Genomic DNA, 20,195 nt, shown 5'->3' on the forward strand with positions numbered 1-20,195 from the left:
TAAACAAAAAAGATAGTGAGATCACGTCTCTTCCTTGCATCTGATCAAAGACATGTCACTCAGACACTCCTGAGCTTAAGCAAAGGAGTTCTCACCAAGACTGCTGCAAAACGGACATCAAGCTTTTTATGAAGCTGCTGTTGGTGTCCCCTGCCCCTCATTGCCACATTCCCTGTCAGGAGCCTGACCCACACCATCACTTTCCTGGGTGCAAGGAACACTGAAAAAAGGTCTGCTGTCAGCTGTAAGAGACATTCCTACTGACCAAATCAGGCTACAGTGACCCCGTGGTGTCTCGGACTGCAGCCCAGGCTCCCCACATGCAAACCAGCAGCAGGAGATAACTCCAAACAGCGTTAGGTTCTCACTCTCCTTGTACCAGCAGAAGTGACTACACAGCTTCTATAGGGCAAGCCTGTTCTCACTACATAGGCTGCTAGGACTCCCACAATCTTCCACTCACTTTGGGAATTAGAAAACTGGAATTAAAAATTAGGATGATTTCAGCTCCTAGTTATTTTCTCAAATACACAAACTTCACTTTTATAAAACCAATTATTTTATACTTAAACAAGATTTAAAATTATTTCATGATGTTTCAGGAATTAAAAGCAAAGCAAGTATATGCAGTGCAGTAAGATTTATTCACAGAAAGCATGTTTTCATTCAAAAGAGGGAAAAAACTAATTTTATGTAAACAACCAGAAAAATCCACTTCATCCCTAGAGAAAATAGGCACACAAATACTTTACTTCTTTCATAAATAATGTATTTTATTGCATATGGCTATTAAGGAGAGCATCCATGAACAATACAGACTAAATACAATACACTACTCTAGTTCCATTTATTCTGGTCTCCAGCAGCATCACATTTATCCTTATATACAGCGTGTACATTGGAAGACACAGCAAGATAAGTTAAGTCTCTTGTCATATCACAATAGCAAGAAATATAATTAACATCTTGATATCCAGAAACAATACGTACCCAAAAAGAAAACACTGCTTAATAACTGTTAAGGTTATATAGCAAAAAATATTTTAAATTTAAGGTAAGTCAGGCAAAATGTACAAAGACCCAATATACATTGTGAAGTTTTAGCAAACATAACATTTATACATTTTGGTTCCATTCTGTAAACTAAATTAAGATGTAAGTATTGCATATGCCTTTGTGAAATATACAGGATAGAGAATATTTTATTATTTTGTCAAGTTGTTTTTTTTTTTTTTTTAAGTCACTGTATGCAGTTTAGCCATTTGTTTTAGTGGCATAATTTCTTAATTGATACAGAGGGATATTTGAAAATAGAGGCGTTCAAAACACTGAATTCAGCAGGTACCACACTCAGTGCTGGTGGGGGGCAGAGAGGGGTCAGACAGAAAATATCAAAGGTATGCAGGATTTTTTAGTTCCAGATTTGAACAAGCAGCATTTTAGAATGTCTTAGAACCATTTATAGCATTAGTATAAGAGAAAAACTCTATCAGATCAGATATTTAAATTGATTTTAGATCTAATATTGTATTAACCTATGCCTTGCTGTGATTTAAGACCCCAAAAATTACACTGAAAAATGAAGAGTGCCATGGAGTAGGGAAGGAATTAGTTTACATTCATCTTTGTCTTGTAATACAATCCTCAGTTCTAAAAATTCAGCATGTAAGCAGGAAGACTGCATTGCCGTTCATTGTATTTGTAAGACATTGACTCTTGTCTTCCTCAGGAAAAAAAAAAAATCCCAAAAGAAGCTAATGCATTGTCAAAAGTGAAGTACAGGTTCCACCAAGCACAATGATTAAAGAAAAAAAAATTATGAAAGAGCCTCACATAACTCATAACTTAGTAATACTTACATGTCTATCAGAGCAGGCACTGGTGGGGTACCCTTAAAATGTACACAAACACTTGAAGCAAAGGAGAAACAAGGTGGCATGACATTCTGCTAGTCTGGTGCAACAGTTGTATGCGACTTTTGTGACAGTTGCTGCCACACCACTCAGATTTTCAGGCCACTGGAAATGTGATGCAGAGTTAGCCTTGAAAAGAACTCAGGATGAGTGACTGCAATGGTTCTTCTTCCCTGTAGTAGTGCCTGCAGCTACAATGGTGCTTTCTTGGTAAAAGGCAAGTATCAGGACTCTATAGATGGCAAGATAATACTGTGTTAACATTAGCTCTTGAATCTGCCTGATACCCATTATCATCCCTGCATTCCTAGCATGCTTATGTGGATTTTTGGTTACAAGAAATGCAGCTAAGAACAGTTAGCTGACAAAAGTGAGCTTGTAAATAGTAGAAGAAAAGGCTTTTGCAATCTGAAGTACCTACATAAACACCTACATAGAGAGGATTAAACAAGTGTGTCAAAGGTAGAGATACCCCTAATACAGGTTGATGTTTTTAACTTATGTTGCTTCAGTTACATATTTTATACTTCTTAACTACTCTGAGTCCTCTGTCCAAGTCTGATTCACAGAGTTTCATCCCATTTTAGACTTTTCAGTGCCCTGTTTCGGCTTTGTCTGAGAAGTACACCCTGCGGCTAGTGATTCAAAACCCAGCAGCAGCAGCAGCTGTACAAGTTGCAAGTTCAGTAAGGCTGGCGACCGTTCTTGAGAAACTCAGCACAGAGATAAAGGAGTTCCTGTCGTACACCAACACTGCAAATCCGGCTTTACTTTGAACTGAGGTAGTACTGTCGTAGGCTTGAAATTATGCCAGTAAATACCAGATCTTGCTGCTTCAGCAGGTGTTACAGAATCCCCTAATATGCCAGAGAAGAAATACAGTTTGTCTTTGAAGAAAAAGAAAATGAAGGCATTGGCCATTAGTTAAAGAGGCCGGCAGAAAAGTTCCTATGATTTAAAGAGCATCTCCAACTTCTGTCGAAACAGCAGCAAAATGATAACACAGATGCCATGGACAGGTAATGAGTCAGGCAGGTTGCCTTCCCTTCCTCCCAGATTTGTTGTACGGTTTAGCCCACAACAGCTATGCAACTGTTAGGACCACCCCTAACAACAATGAAAAGTAAACGTTAAGCAGCTTCAGTTCCCAAAAACAAAAACCAAAAAAACAAATAAACAAAAAGGTATATGCCGAGCAGCTTCTTTGAATGTTGTACTCTGTTGTTTGAGGTCATGATGAGAAAACTAATTCCTTCACTCTGAAAAGAAAAAATAAAAGGAAGTCAATCAAAACTGCAAAAATTTCTTCATATATATGATACAGACAACACAAAAAACACCAGAGAAAGATGATTCATGAGAGAATGGGTTTTCATGAAAAAAACCCCAGCTGTTCAATAACTGCTTTCATATTTATATACACCATAAGGTATTGCAGAGGCAATAAAGGGAGTATTCCCCAATCCAACACTGCTCCCTTTTTTTCAGAACCTTTCAGCTAAGGCTCCTCAGGTCAGCAAACTGCAAGACACAGAATGGGTTGGAAAACCTGACACAAAATCCCCCCCAGTCTAGTTGTGACCATCAAAGTTTTTTGCATCAGTGGAAAGGAACAGGGGTTGGAGAAAATAGGTACAAGCTTAACTCTCTTTTTTTTGTCAGCTGGATATTACAAAAAGCTTTCCATTTCCAGACATTAAAAACAAGTTTGAGAAAAAACAAGTTATCTTGTCTTTAGGGAAGAAGTCTACTAAAAACATAAGCGAAGTATAGAAAGAAACTTTTAATTTAGTTATTTGATTTACTAAACAACTGTTATTTCAGAAGCAAAAAAATGAATAGGTATGCAAAAGGAAAGAGGCTTCTCCCAATTACTGACTACAAAGCTGCTTTAAACAGTCAAGGTGAATTATGCAGTAAAAGAGAAACTGATTACAATGAGACCTATTCTATTTTAATGAATGCAGTTCAATCTTGTAGTGTTTCTTCACTGCAAAGAATTAATGGATATCATGTGCCTACCCCACAAAAGGAACATTATTACTTATTAACTCACAGCATTAAAATGCTTTGATAACATGGCCATTAAAAATCAAAATTTAATAGTTATAGCAATTTTCTTTGTTGTATATTGTCCCCAAGTTTACAAGCTAAATGAAAGTTTTAGTTAGATGATGTATTACATGAGTTTTTCTAAAAACAAGTTATTTGGAACACTTTGGGAACACTGTTACTTATAAAAGTCTATAGTTTTGACTGTATTGATACAGGAAGTCAGTATTCCTACATATTTTAATTCCTTTGGGACCACAGAACCAAAATAAATTAGATACAAAACATGGATATCAAAGTAAGTCCAGCATTTATCAGTGCAAGTTTCAATCCATAAAAATGGATAAACCAATACAAAGCCTTTTCCCTTAAGTTTACACAAAAACAAAGGCTGATATATCTTGGCATACACAGAAGATTTCCTAAATTGCTTTGAATCTCTGACAGCTAAGGTTTACTCAAGGCATTAGTCCTGCTGGAGTCAACTGGAGCCACTATATGATCAAATACTTAGGATATTACTTGGGATTTTATTTCATGCCACATCTTGAGATTAATTAATAGCTTGCCAAGACCAAAAGGAAAGTGCCTCATCGCCCCCACCCACTGCCATCTATTTGCTGCCACTTTTCTGATCAGAAACTAAGTCAAATCTTTCCATTCCATCTTCATTAAACGAGTGCTCATTGTTTGTTCTCGACAGGTGTTTCAAAAACTGGCTTATGATGCATCTGGGGGGAGCTCCAAATCTGCCAACACCATCCCGAAGGGCTGCATGGGTGAACACGGGGCAAGGATGGACAGCTCTCAGATGGCAGCAGCAATTCCTCATTTGAGGAAGAAACACTTAACAAACCACTTTGTTCCCATTTTTGTTCAGGGAAGTACCACACATGCATCATGTCGGCAAACAAGTGAGTGCTTAAAGGTACCTGCTAACTCTGTGTTATTGCTGTCCTCCTTCAAATGAAAACCAACATGGCAACTAAATTTACATTCCCCAAAGTGAGAATGAGAATGAAAGCCAAATAAAATATTTTTTTAAAAAATTTTAAAACCTTATCTTCAGATAGAGAAATTGGTGGAAAATGCAAAGGATACAAACAAGTATGGTTCCAGAAGTATGCCAGTCTAGAGCAGACATGAGGGAAGAGTATTAGCAACTGAGTATATCTGCTGTTGCTCTTACAGTATAGCAGGCACTGTCCAGTCAGAATTAGACTGGAGGAGGTGAAGTGGCTGATGCTTCAAAGCACTTCCATACTTAGTTGCCATGGTTTTGTAGGTGGATGATAGGACTGTGGGCAGAAGCCTAAAACCTTATGATGCAATAAACACATCATCCAATGAGTCTATAATGATGAGCTATAACTCAAAAAAAACCCACCCCAAACACAGTCTTCAATAATAAAACTAGTTTCTCTGACTTCAATAAGCTTTGAATCATGTTTTGAATAAGCTTTGAATCAATAAAGGAAAAATAACTACTGTTAACACTTGACCAATGTAACAGCAATGTCAGCTTCAGAGGAAGCCTACTTGGAAAAAAAAATTGCAAGTTCCATGCCAAAGAAAAAAAAACAACTAACCAAACCAAAAAAAAAAAACAAAAAAAACAACAAAATCATGTTTATTTTTACCTCAGTGATTAGTATCTGTTATTTATTTCAAGCCTCAGGTCAACCTTCCACTCACACAGCAAGTCACAGCAGTACACACTGTCTTTATACAGGAACTCAAAATTCCTACAGCACACAAACATATTCTTTGGTAGCTTCATTCCCCATGGGCATGGACTAATCAAAATACAAAGTCCAGCACTGTGTCAATATCGAGGTTTCCTCTTTGTTGAGCTTTATTAAGAAAAGCATCCATGATCACTGCTGAGTTTCTAAAACTACCTAAGTAATTTGATTCTACCAGTGCTTCTCAGGGAATAAATCAGAGAATAAACACACACACAAACTGCTATGAAACTACCAAATACTCACAGACTTGCTAAATACACTGTGAACAGAATACAATGGTTAGTCAATTAAAGAATATCTACTCTGCTTATTAATTTTCAAAGTCAGTAAGCAGCAAAACCAGTTTTTTTTTAATTTCTAAAAATAATTCTCATCTGCTAACAAGCACGCAGGCAGAAACAGTTATTCATGTGGCTTGTGGCAAAACACGTTGCTGGTTATTCATAATCAGTAAATTTATTCCACTGGCAGCGTGACTGCCAGAGCACATCAGGCATTGGACACAGAACCCCCAGCTCTGCTGCAGGCTTCTGCCCTGACTCCAGGCAGATCACCCAGTGGCTTTATCCCTTTGTTTCTCCTCCCCATGTTGTCTGCCAAATCGATTAAGGCCATGATTTTGCTAACTAACTTTTCCTGGAAGAGCAATCCTATTGGAACAACCAAACTGGAGGTTAACAACACGTGCATCTGCGGGCATCAGGCCAGGCCATTAGACAGCACAGCCCAAGGAACTGAATCCCACTCACAGAGAGGTCTCTTTGGTACACCACACACCTGAGAGGAGATGCACGACCCTGGGCAAAGCTGCTGGCCACCCAGAGGGCCAGTGTAGCCTCCATTAGCAGGTCACACTGCCCTCCCAGCGCTCCAGCTGTCTCCAGCAGCAGGCACGGTGTGGCTGGGCTCCCAGCAGGAGATGGGTCACAGGCACCTTGGCAGACCATCCCCACACCCACAGCAGCCTGTCTGCAGGCAAGGGGAGCAGAGAGGGGGGCTGAGGGTGGAAATAAACAGCACAGGCCGGATGGTAGTAAAGCCCTGCTGACCAGGCACTGACAGCAGCCAGGGGTGGTGAGAACTGCAGCCTCCAAGGCCTTCCTTACTGGGGCATCACAGGAGGCACACACATCATAAGGTCACAAACTTGGCCAAGCACCCAAATGCAGATGCAGCCTGACTGCTACCCAGGATACCACTGGGAAGTGCACAGTGGGAACCAAATCCTGACCTGGCTCCAACTCTCATTAAGCAATGCAATGAATACTGTACTTAACGTCACAGGTAGCCCTGCTAAAGATAACAGCACAACTCATGCTCAGCCATGGCTCTCCAGAAGTAATTCCAGAGAACCTGGGCTCCACTTAGCAGGTCTACTCTTGCCAAATAAAGCTGAGCACAGACACTTTCAGAGGAACAGGCTTCAATCAGAGCTTAAATATTCGCTTTACCAACACTTCGCAGGAAAACATGAAGTAGTATGCTCTAAAAGTTTACAAAGCTCACGAATAATATCCATCCAAAGTAAAATGTTTCCACATTTGATGAGAAAAACAAGTTAAACCATGAAATGAAAAAGCCACATTATTTTTATTTTTTAAACAAGTCATGGTTGATTATAATTGGAAACATGCTGCACCAAGTAACCAGGCTGTTTTGATATGTTATTCCACTAAGAAATAGCACATTATGTTGCTCAGATATGTCTCTTGTTTTATAAATTTAAAAAAGCAAGTATCTGGTCAACATAGATTCTTCATGACAAATAATAAAAAAATCACTAAAGTTTCTTTAGAGTAGTAAAGTAGGGATTCTGCATCCACAGCAACCTATATTAAAATGAGCTTGACAGTACTTTTAACTCTTGTGTCAAATGGTTAGAATATTATCCCTTTGAACTGCATTAATATAACCATGGGGAAAGATTAAAAGTCAGAAACAAACTGCTAGATTATCTGGAAAAAGATGTTGCATGTCAGTACCTGCAAATACCTTTTGGGTTTGTATGCCCAAGCATACTGTCAAGAAGTCAAAATGCTCATCTGCTGTCATGGAAAAATCCTCCAGAATTTCTAATGAGCATCAACTTTTAACCAAAGGTACTAAAAACCAGAATTATTTCTATTTGATGCCATATTTTTACATGATAAATACTTATTTTACCTATGATTTTGCATTGGAGTTTAAGCAGTTGAGTCTATAGAAGTACAGATGAGAATGTGGACTATGCTTAGTTGACTTCAGAATTTGATATAATTTGTGTTTCATGTAATTTTGTCAAGGTTCTTTCAGATTTTGTAGTACTAATAACTAAACATTAAAATGTAATTATGTGGAAAAGGATTAAATTTACAAATGTAATTATAATGAATTTCTAGTGGTCTAGAAATACATTTTCCATATAAATTATAATAAATATAGGCACTTCTAATTTAAAATTAAGAAACCAGACATGCTCATTTTTCCCAGGATTAATTTAATACAGCTGTGATTATATCTCTTAATTTCAGAGCTACAGCCAATGTGTACTTTTAAACAAGTTTGTATAGCTGGGATTTAATCCCATGCTTAGGGATAAAATAAAATAGACAGAAATCCCTCAACATAGTACTATCTGAAATATGTTCAATTATCCTCTCCCTTGCAAGCTGCATATACAACCATTCAAAAGCATTACATGAAATGAAACAAAATCAAGCAGCTTTCTCTGAGAAAACAAAATGCTAGAAAAAATAATGTTTGGTCCTTCTGCCCTTCCACTGGGAGCTTGTAAGAAGGAGAAAAACATACACACAGCAGCAGCAGATGTGGAAGATACACAGAAAATTGCCACTGGAGAGATAGGTCTGTGGCAGCCAAAGAGCCACCCCACAGTACACACAGCATTCAACCATCGTGGAACAAAAGCCATGCTCCTGGCTGATGACCATTACCATACGTGTGAAATTGCCTCCCACCTTACAACCATCACACTATTCCCGTATCAGTGCAGATTCAACACCCAACACCACAAACATGGCCTCAGTGGGGATGAATTTACAGCTCCGTTCCCTTCACCAAGGAGAAAGCACAGCTTTTCCCAGCTGCAGCCTGCCAGCAACGTGGGAGCTCCAGCAATGGCACTTCGCACACAAAGTGAGGCTGGAAGTTTCTTAAGAGACAGAATTTTTGCAAAACAACATGCTCAGCTTCCAAGTGATGAAGAGCAAGGCTGGAAGGGATCAGTGGCTAACACACTGAACTACCTACCAACCCTATCTCTGGGGACACAACAGCAATTGAATCAGCATGCCTGCCCCAAAAGCATATACTAGGCAATACTCAGCTAAATTCTACCAAACTCCGTGTGTACCTCTGTATTTCTGACCTACTCATCCTATGAGGAGCCAGCCATTCCAACTCCTTAGAGTTAAGGGAAAGAAACAGTGATTTTTAAGCAACAATTTTTCTGCCCTATTTTATATTGGGCTCTGACAAATAAGAGTTCTGAAAGATCTCACATTCTGAGGTATACAACTTGGTATACCTTTTAGGAATAGAGATTACATCCTTTTACACACCTTTACAATTGCTGGGAAGTTTGCTCAGCTGGGATGTCAAAGGCATATTTGTGCCTTTTCTAATTTGTATCAGTAGTCATTAACAAGGTCAGCAAGTTTTGACAAGGAAGAAGAGCTCTTGTGAAGCAGAGCTTGATATTCTCACACAACTGCCAACTGAAATGCCATCAAACTTAGTCATCTTATTTCCAACAGGTAACAGTGAGGTGGAAAAAAAAACCAAAACAGTACAATCAGACTTCTGGTTCAGATCCACAAGTGAGAGCTTGACTGCCATTCCAGGTAACACTGGACAAATACCAAAGTTCAAGAACTGCTCCCGAGCCACTAGGCTGAAAATACATGCTTGAAAACACAACATTAGAGTGTTCTCAAAGAGCTTAAAAGTATGCTTTTTCCCTCTCCCACTTGAGATAAAAAGTAATCTTTTTCACTGGTAAAACTGAAGAAACAGTCATATTAAAAATTTAAGTATTCATGGGAACCAGGATAAGGACTCAAGTAAGTTGTGGGAAGTCAGTTTCAGTCTCCCTTTCCATTACAGTGGATACCTAATTATTCCATGAAAACAGCTGCAGTAAGAAAGAACAAGAGCACTCTACCAAAATATATGGTTAAGACATGCCATAAGGTGCTGAGGGGGAAAAGATGACCGAGATCTTTTTTCAGCCAGAAAGGTACTGGACACTGGTCAGTCCCAGGTAAGTGCTCTTGCCTAATAAATATTGTGGAGAGGGGAACAGAAACACTACATCCAGGCACTCTTTCAAACACTAATCCCTGCCTCCATCACCGCCAAATGGGCTTAAGCACCTAGTATCGAAAGAGGCTTCAGATTTACAAGAGAATCCTAGAGGAAAACATCTGTCTTCCAGAGAGTAGCATGTTTTAAAACACAAGGCTCTCCTCAACTTTCACAGTCAACCACCCTCCTGTTTTGTAAACTGACCTTCAGCTGGCTTATCAAGGACACAAACATCCCTGGCAGGACATACGTTCACTTAGGCATCTCACCACCCACCTAAACACACTGGATGGTCACACACTAAATGTTAGCTGGCTACTGAAGCTTTTGGACTTTCAGGTTAGGAGATATGTCCAGAGAAATGCATCTTCTTGCAGAAGAGATACACAGGGAGAGAAGTGAGAGAAAAAGAAAGCAGGGAAAGCGTAAGAGGAACACCTGGCATGCACAGGAAGGCAACCTTTTCCCTACAGCTTTCTCTTCTTGCCACATCCCCGCTTAAAACTCTTGAGCAACCTGAAGCAGGATAAGCATTTTAAAGGATTGTTTTCCGATTTTATCAATACTTTTCTAGAGATCTTTTATTGGCCTCACCTTTGTCAATGTGAATCTGCCAGTAACAGAGAAGTGAGGAAAAGATGAAGCTAGGCAAGAAGTTTCATCATGCTCCATCATGAAAACACATCACCACTCTCTGAAACCATTTAGCGAAATGAACAATAAAATACTGAAGTGCTGCATTGAAGCAGGTTATACTCTCCCCTAATCCAGTTTCCTCTCTCTGACAGTGGGTCAAAAGCAGCTGCACACAAAATCCAAGATATGGATTTTGCAAATGGAGATACCACCCGAAGTTCTCTTTACTTTCTAATGATTTACCTATAAGGACAAGCCAGCTTGTTAAAGACCACAAGCCAAGCTCTTCTTAACTTCCTTGGTACTGTAGACCAGCAGCCCTTGGCACAGTGCATCCATTCTGAAAGCCAGAATCACAAATTTAACAGGGTGCCCCAACCCTGTTGATTTCAACACCTTCACATTCTTCAGCCTTAATACTTATCCCTCTACAGAAGCCCACTAAGTCTTCTCGAAAACAGCCACTCTAACACAGTCCCCCAGCAGACATTTCCCACTATCCCTTCAACAGTCTCAGTAATCAAAACAAAATGATGTCTCAAAGAATGAAACTTGGATTTGTTATTTACAAATTTTCTTCTATTCTCCTTTTCATGAAATACTTTGCTAAGAAATTACAGAAAAAAATTTAAAATATTTTTATGTTGCATTTTTAAAACAAATATCGGCATCTGTAACTTCTTACTCTGACTTTAATCTAGAGATGAATTAGCATTTCTTTCTGTACTTGATACAGATTTTATTATATAAAGAAGTTGGTATTATATTAAGACATGAAAGAAAAAGATGCATTTTTGTCACACAGACATTATAAATATCATCTACATATCACTCCCAGAACTTAACTAATACTGTTGGAAAGCAGAAGCAAAAAGCCTAGTGAGCTGTTTAGAAAAGTAATTTAGGTGGTTAAATCTTCTGAGAACACCAGTTTTGAAACTGGATGCTGGTAAAAAAATAATTTGTGAAAGCAGAAAGCATATAATTATGTCCTCTTTTTTACCCATATTTTACTTTCTTTCTCAAGCAAGAAACACAGATTATATTAAATGAATGCAATTGTTGCCAGCTCCACTAGATGCACCTTGAATCCTCCCCATCTAATAGTTTACTGCAAAGAAAGTGAAGCCAGACCAGAATGATTTGCTCTACAAGACGAAGCAGATACTAAAGCTCTGCATTTTTAAGAAAGGTAAGGTGAATGCAAGGCACCAAGTTTACCCACCCTCAGGAACAGGAATATGTGAGACATGCAATCAATCTCAGTTTAGAAAACAGCATTTATTTCATTGTCTTTTTCAGCCATGAGACTGCAGTAGAAAATACTACCTCCCTCAAGAAGAAACAAGCAAGGAAAAAAAAAACCAACCTGTTAAAGTATGAAAAATACTATGCTCTCAGAGCACAGTGTGCTTTCACAGCACTTTTTGCAAAGCTTCAAAGGGATTTCTTTAAAAAGATCCAAAAAATTAGTGTCAATTACTTGCAACATTACTAACTCCAGTGCAAGATACACTTTCTTCTGTAGTTATAAGAGCTCTCAATAAGTATTTACAGAAACAGAGGTGTACTCTACTGTTTCACCAGTTTTTTCCTCCTCTCCCAAGTGCTCTTACACAGGTGTCTTTTATTCGTTTTATGGCTCCACATATTTGCTGCCAGCAAATATATTTATAAGTAACAAATTACACTCAATTTTCTAAGAAAGGCTCACCAGTACCAATATAGCATTTTTTTAAAAATACATTTTATTTACAGCAATACATCTGACCACACAACTATACAACTGACACATCTTTTTGAAATTGTATTATGCTGTCAGGACTGTTTCTATAGAACAGATTAAGTCCCATCTTTGTCACTTAAGATGGAATCCTTTAGAGATTGGCTCTAGTCCCACAGTGCTTAGCAGAGAAGTCCCCTAAATTTCAGGGAGGCTTTCCAGCACATCAAGATCTGCATGCATTTTCTCCTACTGCCAACATCCCAGCACTTTAAAGCTGCTTAGGACATCTCTAATAGGTGTGATGAACACCCCAGGATATCGTATTAAGGAACTATGACTTCCTATAGAGTACAATGCTGTAGCTGAGACTTTATAAAGCTATGATGCTGTTCTAGAACAACAGAAAGATCACAGGTACTGACATGAAGAAATGCTTTGCAGAACACCAGTACTTCCCCCAAGGCACCTTAAAAGCCCAAGTTCGCTTGCAAGTGCCAAAGCCCTGATACTGTTGCCTAAGTCACATATTGGGATTGACCAGGAAATAATATTGAAAAGTGCAGAAGCTGCACAGCTAGAGAGAACACAAATCCCTTTTAATTTCACATTTACTGAACAAGTACAATATATCATCAACTAACTAAAGTACAGTCCAGGTCAAGCAAGAATACATAACTATGTCAGCTGATCCACATACAAATATCAGTCTTATTTCAAGTCTTTCTCCTTAAAGTAAGACACTGCACAGCAAGGTTGATCTCAGAAGTTGCAGATCTCTGGAAGTTAGATGTTCCTTTATGCCAAGCATATAGACTCCCTCTATGATCAAGGGAGGTGGTTTTGTGCCCATCTCCAATCTCAAGAGGCTCTGACCAGCCTCTTCCATACTGAAAAGGCACCTGTATCCTTTTAATGACTACTTATGGAAGACAGATCCTTCTCTGAAGAGGAGTCTTCTGGTAGGCTCCTAAGGTGCAAATGTAGGCATTACACAGTTATCACTCCAGTTCTGCATAGAGTGCAACAGCATTGGCTAGATTAAAAACAACCACCATACACCTGGAAATTCAACCCAGGAACACGGACCCTTAGGACATACTGGAGACAGCTGAGTTGCAATCTGCAACACAGAAGACATGAAGCAGCTTCACTTATGACACATACATGAAGGTCCCTTAAGATTCTCGTGTCCTGTGGTAAACCTATAGCCTCTCCCTTTTTAATTACAGTCTTTTCCTTCAGACCAAAACAGGATCTCAGCACAGCTGAATTTCACAAAACCTATTAAGAAAAACACAAGTAAATTGCCTCCTCTGGAATATCCTCCCTCAGCTTGCAAATAATCCTGCCCCGTCTGGGCTACACAATCCTACCAAAACATTTCTACAGCAAACACAAGCTGCTTTTTTACAACAAGGAAAAAAATCAAGCAACCAAGCAACCTGAGGCACTAACAAAAGATAGAGCAATTTTGAGTGTCTCTCACTTTGATGCCTCAGCCTCTCCAACAACCATCACCAAAAAAAAAAAAATAATTCAGATTCAATCTACATTTGAGACAAGAGACCACAGACACACTTTTCTATAGAGCAGAAATAAGTCTTGGACAAAATCATATAACCATGTCCACAAAAGATATAGGAAATAAACCCAGCATGAACAGGCTTCTCTATATTAAAGCTTTTCAAAATTACAGTACAAAATACTCTGTGGACTGTATTAGAGGTCTTATTTCCAGTAGCTATCTTTAGCTAAAATACCTTGAAAAATTAATTGAAGCAATTAATTATTACTATTCCAGAAAGATATTACGTCGTTACAAATGGCCAAAAAATTACCTAAGACAAAGAGGAGAAATGGTTCTGAGCTTCCCTATTAATATCTCGTCACTGCTGCAAAAAATCTTGGAAATCTCTGTCAAATTAAAAGTTACCACATTCCAGAAACAGGGAAGTTAAAGAATACTATCACCATATACACCGAGAAAAGCACACCTACTAGGAAAAAAGCTCCATGATTCAATGAAGAAACAGAATTTCAAACTTGAAAGACAGATGGTAAAGCTGTTCATTCCAGCCATTACAGTCATAGCCACTGTATACTATATCCTGTACCAATTATTTTCAATGTTTTCCCTAAACTAAATCAGAATTTACACAAATTCCTCTTGCTCCTGAATTAATTTAAAATTACCAAATATGAGACAACAGGTTTTTATGTATCAAGCACAATCAAGGTAAATTCTTACCTGGAGTAAGAAAATAATGTGTATCTAATGTAAATAATGAGTTGATGTATTTTGAGACATACTGAAGTGTTTGACTACAGAATCAAAACTAAGATCTTACTCAGGTACACACACACACACACACACAACAAAGCTATACTAATGAATAAGATAAAGCCTCTTCACAGCCCAATAAAACAATGGGTTTACATGGTAAAAAAATTAAATTAAGACTGCTAAAAAATTTAACATATAGATTCAATAAAAGACTTCTTTGTCCACACCTTCAGCAGAATTTAATAAAACCTTGTTTTCAGAGTAGAATGAAGCATCAGCTACTCAGGTAACCCACAGAAAACAAATTGGAAAATCCCTCAAGAAGACAGGCAAAAAATGAGTGCCTGATAAAGGGGTTACGACACCCAACTAAGACAGGAGACACAAACTTCATTCCAGTAGGGGTGGAGAGTTGTAAGTTGTCTCCTGTGCACCACTTTGCAAAATAACTCACTATTTCCTATGAACATGTTCTGAAGTTCCAGCACCTTTTCTTTTCTATTGTTATAAACCCTTTATTCTGTTTATTAAGGATACAGCATAAGCTGCACTAAATCAATACTATTTCTCAGCAAAGTAGAGTAAAATACTTTAGCAATGTAAGTGGAATACCAGCCCAAATCTACTTGACACAACACATACTGGAAATAACTCCCAGTATGTGTTTTTAAAACAGTAAGGCTAAAATGTTGTCACCCTGTAAAAGTGACAACAGCCCATCTACGAGAACACAGAAAATTGAAAACACCTACTGAGGAGTGCGAGCAATAGAAAATACTGCAGCATTTTCTCTCAATATGACAACATAGCATCCACATGGCCAGTATGGCATTAAAGCTTGCCACGTTCATGACTGATGAAGCAGACTCAAGACTTAAGGAGTAATTTCAGGCTCAGAAGACTCCCTAAAGGACCACTCACAACGACTCCATCAAACAGCAGCCTGGCATCCAAACATCCCACACAGCTCATCCACAGCACAGTCCTGCTCTCTCTGCATTCAGGCACACCAGTTCCACAGTGCTCACTCAAGCTGCAAAATCTAAGCTGTCATTTTGACTTCCTCACAGAGTCAAGTGTACATGTACTAAAATAAATGTCCATCAATTTACTTCCTGAGGGCTGAATCTGACTTCCACTAAAAATCAATAATATTTCACTACTATCAAGTTCTGATCTTTTTTTTTTTTTCTTTAGTAACAGATACACAATTTCATGTTACCCCATCTTACAAACCCTTCAGTTTACTGTCTCTTGAATATTCACACTAAGAGTGGGGAAGGAGTAGTATGAGGGAAGAGAGGACCTAAACTAGAAATCACTTACAGTGCTGAAATCCATAAGTGTATTTGTAGCTGGAAATCATCCTACTAGCTAATGTTCAACATCCAATTATCATCTATTTATTTATTTATTTAGAGCCCACACAATCAACCATTTATATGAAAATACACCATTTCAAGGTTAAAGTTAAAAGCTCATTTTTACAGAATTTTCATTTGATATTTGAAGATTAAAACAGAACCGTATAATAAGTCACCTTTCTGTAGATATCCAAAGCAAAGTAATATTATTCTAGCACTCATTAGTGAATGTCAAGAGTCTCTCTGGTATTTATGAGACAAACTGCTAGACTATTGGGACTGTAAAACAGTGAGTACTAACAGTTTTAGGTTTATGGCCAATTCTTTCAAGTATTCTGTGCATCAGGGTCATATATGGACATGTATATACATATTTATTCCTAATGCTCGTCCGCATAGCAGATCTTCAGAACTATTGTTAAAGTCATGAGCACTAATTCTGTAACTTCAACATTCAGAAAATAATGTAATTTTGTATTGTTATATAAGATTGACTCCAAATCCAAACATAAATGTTTGAAGTGCTATACTAGATTAAAACTAATTAGTTGTACATAATTTTAATCTAAGTGACTCTCCATAGCTCACAAACAACTTCCATGGTAATCACCAAGAAAAATCTTTATCATTTATGTACAGAATTGTTACAATGAAAGTGTAATTTTTCTTTTTGTTAGGTTAAAGAAGCAATATTATTACAGTTCTATTTCACTAATTTTGGCAGAACTAATTGCTCAGGAATGAAAGCTGTTGTAGAAGATCCAGCCTCCTATAAACTTTACCAAATGCTTATGCTGTAAAATGAATAATATTACAACACAACTAAGTGCAACTGACTTTCAGGAGAACTCTACCTCCACCTTCCAGTTCCAAATCTCATTATTCCATCACAAGAAGTCTTTCTAGGTATAAGTGAAAATTTTGGTTAGACACATCACCTGATTTTGGTTTGTCTTTTCAAGTAAACTAAAAACAACTCAAGTAAACTAAAACCAAAAAATTTTGAAAAAGTCACTACCAGAGGAACTAGCAAAAAGGCTACATAAGAAATTCACTCCATAACTTCACAGTAATTCAAGCATGGGAGAGACCACAGTATTTGAAGCCATCAATTTGGTGATGTAGAAGTTTTGCATTAACTAGAAAACTGGTGAGGATTGCATCCATTTGTCAATTCTGCTCTTATTATTTTAAATAATGCTGAAATGCAGCATTACCAGTTATTGCCAGTAAGTTTCTATAGCCTAAATTATCTCTGTCAGCAAAGGCAGACTAAACAAAAAACATTATTGCTTTCTTGTTCTTGAGCAACTATTCAACATCACTGACTTCTACATAAGAGTTAAGCCTAACACAGCCCCAAAAGACTGTGTTGTTCAATCAATATCATGACTTCTGGTGAGAAAAAGCCTAGATTCAAAGCAAAACCAAACAAAGAAAAAAAAAAAATCAAACAAGCAAAGAAAACAAAACAAAATAAACCCCAAACACTAACAAAACAACCCAGCCCAAAAAGAAAAAAAGTCTTCATAATTCTGATTCCCTACCTTAACTTGATAATGCCACTCAATTTAATGAGGTAGACATGACTGTCATAAACACTTTTTAAAACAATATACTGCCTCAATGGACACAATGTAAGAGCCTAATCAAAGCCAGCTTAGATCTTATTTCATTGACATGATTTTCCCACTGTTATTGCAAAGATTTATTGATTTGTCTTTGACTGAAGAGAATCAAAGTCCTCTGCCTCAAGTTGCACTTACAGTGGTGTTCTTAGTCTACTTTAAAGTACTTGTGAAACAGATTTGGAAACTGAAGCTCAATAGAACCATGAGTTTTATATCACAGCACATATCAAACAAATTTTACTATAGCATCACTTGGAGAAAACTTGGAAAAATCTGCCAAGTGCTCTACTGCTTCTAAGAAACTTCTGCTGTTCATGATTATCAGCAAGTTTGTTATTTTGGCATCACACTAGAGCCCCAGTGCCTCCATTTCTGACCCCTTCAAACAAAAACAAGCTGCTCAACAATGTCTAATCCGTGCGTCATGTAATCCTGCTTAATACCCTACAAACTCTGGGTAATATTTGGGTAGTTTTTAAATTTAGCAAAGAACATCCTGGCCTAGTTCAAAGATACCCTTGCCTTGGGTAGCGTCCCCTAGAAACATCGCCCACACTAGTTTCAAAGAAGAAAAGCAAATGCACACACAGGCGTTAGGAGAAATGAACAAGAAACAAGAGACTTGTGGTCTAATGTCATAATGAAAACACATAAAATTTCAAATGAAATTATTGAAATAGGAATGCATTATGCAAACACACCACTGAAACAAAGAGACACTCTGACTTTCTACGGGCGCTCATGGCCCCACGTTCCAGCCGAGCGCCCGCGGCGCCCTGCTCGCAGCGAGGGCAGACAGCGCTGCAGAGGAAAGCACAATCCCAGCCTTCTCCCACCAACACTGAGCCATTAACACACACCACATCGCTCCGCCAGAGAAACAGAAAATCCCTTCTTTGAGACACAGTTTTTGAAGCATCATTATCTTACAAGTGGCCCATGCTACAAACGCTACCAAAGAGGTCTAAACTAAGACCCATTATAATTCTTCAGCATACTGTCCTGCCTGCCCTACCTAAGATCTCTCAGACCCGCACTGAAGAACAAATATGTTCCTACTTTGTTTAGGCTGTCAGGCAGACAGTCTCCAATCATTAGCCTCTTGTCAACAGCGATGCTGGGGTAGATTACTACTGTGTAGTGCTTGTAATGGCAGGTGCATGGCCCTGGGGCTGCCATCTGTCAGGAAGGAAGTGTTCTCCTCTAGGATGCTGAAGAGATTGACAAATAATGTAAACAAAACACTGAATCATTCCTAATCTATGCAATAAAGCTATTACATTACTCTTCTGCAGTGTAGATGTCACCATCAGAGGTGGGGGCTTAGGTTTGTGGCTTGAATTGTTTTTTCCTAATTATTTTTGTGATTGATTTACTGAGATGAAAAACACACTGTGAAATAACTTTTATTTAACTGAGATGGGCGATTCCAGATTTGAAAATAAAGAAAAAAACACCCAAGCATCAAATATGTTTATTTTGGAAAGTATCTTCCCACTGTTCATTTGTTGCAAGCCTCTTTCCAAAGAGTATTTGCCTGCACTGTGAGCAATGACTTGTTTTATTAACATTACTATTTTTGATACAGCTATACACAAACTGGGGTCATCATCACTGATAAAAACAATTAAGAATGTTTTGAAGTATTTTTTAAAGCAAAAATAGTAACAGAACTCCAAGTATTGTCCTTGGTCTTTTAAATTAATTTCTAAAGGAATTTCTCATAATCAGATTGAAAATCTTTCCTAAACATTGCCAATTTACTGTCCAATTTGTCACCTGAGCTACCAAGCAATAGCATAACTCCACGTAAATAAGCAGGCACTCACCTATTCTTCAGGAAAGTTACTCATCACTGTTTAACTGGCTATACAGACATTAAAACCTACTGCTGTCTTTGAGCCAGTCTCAAATGTTACTAGAGGTGTTAGCACTTTAGCACACCAAGAAATATTTCAAGTGACCCTCTGTAAAGATGTAAGCAACTTTTGCATGGATTTTTCTATGGTTTGCATCAGGCTTGTAATACCCAAGTTTTAAAAGCTTGAGTTAGCTACAGACACAGCCCGACAACTAAGGGATTCACTACTCTACATGTGTTGGCATGGAAACTGCAAATACAATCTAAACCAGTAATCCTGGCTTCCTCCAAAGCTGACAGAGATGAAGGGGAAAATGCATGCTACTTTATAACTCGCATTTAAAAGACAACCTTTTCTGGTTCTGCTTACTGCTGCTGGTCCTCCAGAGCCCTGGCACACTGACTAATCCAAGAAGCACACATGCTAGATAGCTAAAGGCAGTTGACACAAACACAAGTGCAAAAAAGAAAAAACCAATAACAACAAAACAAACAAACAAACAAGTTTTCCTTTCAAAACTCTGCTGCAGGACAGCCAGCGTTTTCAACAACCAGCAACAACGGGACTATTGAGCTGAACTTGGCTTTTCAAAGCTGCCACTCTTGACCCCCTACATACACACACACAAAACTTTAAAAATAACTACATGCTAGACAACAGACACAAAGAAAACA

The 20,195-nt window shown here is 38.1% G+C and overlaps 1 protein-coding gene across 2 annotated transcripts in view; it reads right to left on the bottom strand.

Annotated features, from left to right (window-relative positions):
- Positions 1-721: 721 nt before the first annotated feature.
- The window catches only part of IRS2 (insulin receptor substrate 2), a 28,869-nt gene continuing 9,395 nt past the window's right edge, over positions 722-20,195 (bottom strand). Inside the window, exon 3 of one of the 2 annotated variants that reach the window (XR_005953643.1) lies at positions 722-3,172. Coding sequence is in view for 1 of the 2 variants with exons in the window: in XM_041417953.1 (XP_041273887.1) it covers positions 3,168-3,172 (5 nt within the window). In the remaining variant the exon portion in view is untranslated. The remainder of the gene's footprint in view (positions 3,173-20,195) is intronic. The other variant, XM_041417953.1, reaches the window with a different exon arrangement.

The sequence above is a fragment of the Onychostruthus taczanowskii genome, unplaced genomic scaffold (genome assembly GCF_017590055.1).
Source record: "Onychostruthus taczanowskii isolate IOZ18803 unplaced genomic scaffold, ASM1759005v1 scaffold58, whole genome shotgun sequence".
NCBI lineage: Eukaryota > Metazoa > Chordata > Aves > Passeriformes > Passeridae > Onychostruthus > Onychostruthus taczanowskii.